Source organism: Rhincodon typus, chromosome 32 (genome assembly GCF_021869965.1).
Source record: "Rhincodon typus isolate 14 chromosome 32, sRhiTyp1.1, whole genome shotgun sequence".
NCBI lineage: Eukaryota > Metazoa > Chordata > Chondrichthyes > Orectolobiformes > Rhincodontidae > Rhincodon > Rhincodon typus.
Genome location: NC_063363.1, coordinates 10,654,728 through 10,660,150, shown reverse-complemented (window position 1 = coordinate 10,660,150; position 5,423 = coordinate 10,654,728). Strand labels below are relative to the sequence as shown.

Below are 5,423 nucleotides of genomic sequence, written 5' to 3'. Positions count from 1 at the left end.
ACACTTGATTTCCTTGCATGTGTTCCAATAAAATGTAGATATTTTGATCACCCTGTTCAGAGATGATGTGACATACCTCTGGAGCATTGGGATTTGTGTCCAGGCCTCCTGGTTCAGTGGTAGGGACACTAACACAGCAAGGCAGTTTATTGGTGTCTGCATAGTCATCAAATTGTAGCTGTGCTCTGATTTTTCTATAGCAGTTTCACCTGAAGTACATCCTCCCACAGGTACTGAGTCTCCTGATCAACAGCCTCTATTCTGAGGACAAGAAACCCATTAAGAAGATTCAGGACACAGACAAAGCTTTCAAACAAATGGAACAGGTGTCGCGGTTTCTGAAGGCAGCTGAAGATTATGGAGTCAACAAAACTGACATCTTCCAGACTGTGGATCTGTGGGAATGTATGTATGGGCAGTAATGGTACTTTTGAAGTCATGCCTTCTCTATTTAATGATGAACTTGGTGACAATCTGGGAGCATCTCCTAAAATGTTCTGAATTGTTATTTTGTGCTGGCTTTGGAAACGTTTACCTGTGGGTATTGTTGTTTATAACACACTCTTCTACAGTCATTAATTTTATCTCTTCACCCCCCCTCCCTTTCATCTTAAATAAGAGACACTTGTAAGTGAACTCAGTCTGGAGAATGGCACACTGTCCAGGCCTCCCAGATGAAGAGTAGCTTGGGTTCCTGTTGGTAGTCATTTTTTTTTCCCCTTCAGACACCAAATGTTCTCAAGGTGGGTGTGAAGGAATTGCAAATAACCAAAGTAACATCAGCAAATCAGCACTGTTCCTTCACTAATGAAATGAAGATGAGGCAAATCCACATAGCACAATAGTGACAGCCAGGCTGCATTCTACCATTGATCATTTTCAGCTTTAAAATACCCTCACCCCACGGTGAGAGCCAGATAGTTGGGTAGGGGAGAGTTTGAGAGGAGGGTTTGGTTTTTTTTTAATATATACTTTAAAACGTTGAGACGTGCAGGTTTTATATTTTACTTTTATTTTAAGACAGGAAATCCTATCTTCAAGATCCAAGTTCAGTTAGGTATACTCACTATTTTAAGAAGAGTTAAAGGGGCCTCGCATCTGTTGACACTCAATCGAAGCTGTTGCTGCTTCAGAAATCACTGTTTTTAAATTTGTCTCGTGACCTACTCGGGGATTGCAGTCCACGATTTGGGAAGCCCTGCATCATTGGCTATCCAATGAATATTACACACATGGTTGAAGTAAATGTCAACTCTTGACAAGTCTCTACTTTGAGTGTATTTAGCAATCCAGCCTACGACTTCTGCTGATATTTATTTTAATCTTCTCAACTTTATTTTTTGTAGTAAGAACTGCAGAAACTGGCAGTATTTTCTGGAATGTACAGGAATGTTTTTCAATACAACTGTAAAATTTCAGTGACTGAATTGATTCTTGTCTGCATATAATGCCTAATCCACCAACTGAGTAACCAGATTTTAAATAAGACTGCAGATATATATATCTGATTATATTGATGTACAGTAGAGTAAATAAACTTCTTAAGGTAAATAATCATAGTATCCCTGCAGTTTGGAAGCAGGTCATTTGGCCTGTCAAGTCCACACTGACCCTCCGAAGAGATTCCCACCCAGACCCATGCTACTATCCTATCCCTGTAACCATACATTTACCATGACCTGCACACCTTTAGACTATGGGAGGAAACCGGAGCACTTGGAAGAAACATAAGCAGAATGTGCAAACTCCACACAGACAGATGCCCAAGGCTGGAGTCAAGCCCAGATCCCTGGTGCTGTGAGGCAGCAGTGCTATAACCACTGAACCACCATGATAAATGTCATCCTTTTGCCCAAAATGCTTAATTTTCAGTTGAGTTTCCATTCAAACACATTTGTAGTGCTGGAAGCTGTCACTGGATATCCACTATCTTTTTGTTTCCTCTCTAAATAGCCACAAAAGTTTGCAGAATCCAAATGCTCTGTTTAAAATTCTGTCGCTGTTGGGTGCACCTCCTAAGCCAGTGTTTGTTTAGTGTGGCATCATGTGTCAATCCCATCCTGCTGGCTCAGTTTTGTATTGATGTAATATCTTCAGTGAACATGCTTAAAAGAACTTTTTATTTGCCTTACAGCAAAGGATATGGCTGCTGTTCAGAGAACCCTCATGGCTTTGGGAAGCATTGCTGTAACAAGAAATGATGGGCATTACCATGGTGATCTAAACTGGTTCCACAAGTGAGTAGGCATCTCCGTATGGTCAACTACAACAGGCTTGTTGCCACGACAGCTATAAACACAAAATGAGTGGTTGAGGGAGCAATTATTTGACTAACCACTTAAAATATATTCTCCCATGAGTGTAGAAATGGAGGAACTTGTGGAATTTGTAACCAAGTATATTCCTCTTGAATTATAATGAGCACTTGCTGGAATAAGTTATGCCATTGATCTTTTATGCATTAATCAAGGGTATATGCACAAGCATTTTTGAGCAGCATCCCTCTGAAATCTTTTGATCTGACAAGTAGGTGAATTATTCCATTTAAACACTCCATCATGGGCTCACAACCAAAACTAAGTGTGCATTATTTATTTGTATCCATAAAGTTGGAAATTGGTTAAAGTTAGACTAAAACATGTAACTTCAACATGTATCTCAATCTTTGCAGCAGCAGAAATTGATCCTGCATTGTAAAACCAAATTTCTACGCTGTCTCCAACCTTCCAATACCCCCACAGCCCTGTTTTTCAATTGCCTCAAACTAGATTTGAAATCTGTTGACATTCATGAGAACGCATTGTTTGCTTTTCAGATTATTCATTGATTGTGATCACTTTATATTCCAGATCTTATGACAGGATAACCAACCAGCGTAAACTTGTGGGTTGATGTAAGATTAGTTTTATTGAAATAGGTATTTTACTTGCATTAGGAAATGAGTAGTAGTTATTTTTTATATTATTTCTGCTACCTGCTGTAATGATTGGAACACAGTCAGCCAGGTGGACCTCAAAGAATGAGTTCCCTAATTGGACCAGGTTAACAGCCCCAATTAGGAAACTCGTATTCTATGATGTCCACCTGGCTGACCTCATTCCAATCATTGCACCTACAACTGGGGGGGACAAAAGAGCCTAAGCACAACTGTGAATACCAGTGGTGCATTACGTGGAAGTCATTGTACAAACTTCATACACATTATTCAGCCCTAAGTAAACCACACAACCAGCATTAACCTGGTTTTCTCCTGTACTCGTGGTGTATTTTACTTGGGGGGTGTGTTGAGGCATGCCCAATCTTTGGCTTTCGAAAACCAATGTAACAAATGATATTTTTATTTTGAGTTTTTGTTTTCTTTTGGAATGTTTTAAAAATGTTGAGACACCAAATCTTTGGGGTGCTGGACAAATCAATGAGTGATCTAGTCTAGGTTTTGTTTAACGAGATTTCCAGTTGTTGTGGATAAGGACTGGGGCAAACCTTTCAACACTGCGTAAAGGTTTTTCTTCACTTCACACCCTGTCCTCTGCCTGGTAACAGCATGTACAAAATGAAACCAGTTGAATCCAGACTGCAACATGGAGTTTTTAGCAGTAGCTGTGACATGACTTTATTTTACACCTTTTTTATAGTCATTTTTTTATTTGAATCTTTTTTGTTTGGGATCTAGATGAGCTTCTACATAGAACTTTATTTTACAATCTGTAATCTGCAATAGTTTGAACAGTAGAGTGCCTTAATCACTGCTTGGCATTCTTTTTAGATAAAATTTTAATTTGGTTCACTTCAAAATTGTTTGGAGAGCAATTCCATTAAACCATGGAGATTTTTGGAATTGTTCTTTTGTGGAGCCTCTGCCTTGGGTGTGTTTTATCGGCTGTAACTCTCTCTCTGCTTTTTGTCCGTTTCAGGAAAGCACAAGAGAATAAGCGAGAGTTCACAGAAGAACAACTGGCCCAGGGGAAGAACATTATTGGCCTGCAAATGGGAAGCAACCAAGGAGCGTCGCAGGCTGGGATGGTTGGCTATGGACAAACCAGACAGATCATTAGCTAAATAACAATATCGATTGAACTCTTTCTCTCTGTAAAGCATGAATTTACCATTTCAAAGTCAACAATAAGTCCAAACAGCTCAACACTAAACCTTCAATGACCTAAATTGAGAGATATAGATGAGTAGTAGTTATTTATTATTTGGCAGTTTTAAAATAAATGCATTTCTTATCTTAACAACAGTTTTGAGTTTTTAGACCCCTTTTGAAATGGGCTTTAATTTGGAATGATTTGAAAGACAAAAAAAAAATCTACATGCCCACCCTGGACTGCCAAGAACTGCATGTCACATTGCTAACTTGTAATTTCAACCATCTTTGTGGAATTGTGCAAGTGTATTAGAGCGTGTTGGCAAGGCTTATTGTTCATGTGGCTTAACCAGTCTGCTTTATTTTTTTTTTTAATGTCAATCTGCCTAGTTACTAAAAAATGTACATTTTCAAAAAGAGCTATAAAAAATGTTTTAAACAAGTCATTATAATTTGAAAGACATTTTGGAATAATTGAGCAAAGCATGAATTTCAATAAAATAATAAAGAAGATTTAATGTTTTCTGTGTAAATGGCCAAAGAAATTCAAAACAAACTCCTGAAATGATTACCTTGCCATTCCAACAATTTTTTTTTTTAATTTTTAAAACTAGTTTTTGCTGTTTACTTTGTTGCATTTGATTGTTACCTTCCCAAAATTCACCCTCTTGCTCATCATGGACACTGGGGGATGTTGTTTACTTGCTGGTAAACTTTGATTTCCAAAAAATTATCCAAGTTTACTATAAGTGAAATATTTTTTAAAAAATAACTTGCACAAGGAGTGGAGAAAGAAAGGTTAACTAGCAACATGCAACTCTGATGCTAAGCAACAATTGTATCTACGGTGGGAGCAGTGAATAGCTATAGAGTTAGTTAGTGGGGCTAATCTGTAATTTTTTGGTTTTCTTAGCAGGTTTCTTTATGGGAAAGATCCATTTATGGTCATAAGTGCAAGTTTCTAAAACAAGTCTTGTATAAAATGTCCCTACTGAGAATTACTCTTTAATTATGTTGTACATTATTTTTGTTAAAACAAATTCTGAATCATTTAGCCCTAAATTTTGTACATTTGTCATTTTGAAACCATAACAACTTAAATAAAAGTTTTGAGATGGAGAATTGATGGCATCTTTATTAATCAGGTAATGAATTCTGACACTGTCCTTCAAATGTTGATGTGAGAGATTTGATTGTTCCAGCCTGGGCTGTTTCATGGGGTGACCAATATAGGTTGTGTAGAGAAAGATGCATGGAATTACTGAACTGTTTACCACCTATCCGAACTATTGAAATTTTCATTTAAGGAGAAAAAATTACCTACACTAGGGAGATT

General features: G+C 37.6%; 1 protein-coding gene across 1 annotated transcript in view; it reads left to right on the top strand.

Moving 5' to 3' along the window:
• Positions 1-5,209, top strand: part of LOC109938883 (proprotein convertase subtilisin/kexin type 7-like) — a 48,817-nt gene extending 43,608 nt beyond the window's left edge. The window contains exons 8-10 of the mRNA XM_048615364.1: positions 201-405; positions 2,135-2,237; positions 3,915-5,209. Of these exons, the coding sequence (XP_048471321.1) occupies positions 201-405; positions 2,135-2,237; positions 3,915-4,059 (453 nt within the window). The 3' untranslated portion in view covers positions 4,060-5,209. The remainder of the gene's footprint in view (positions 1-200; positions 406-2,134; positions 2,238-3,914) is intronic.
• The last annotated feature ends 214 nt before the right edge of the window (positions 5,210-5,423 follow it).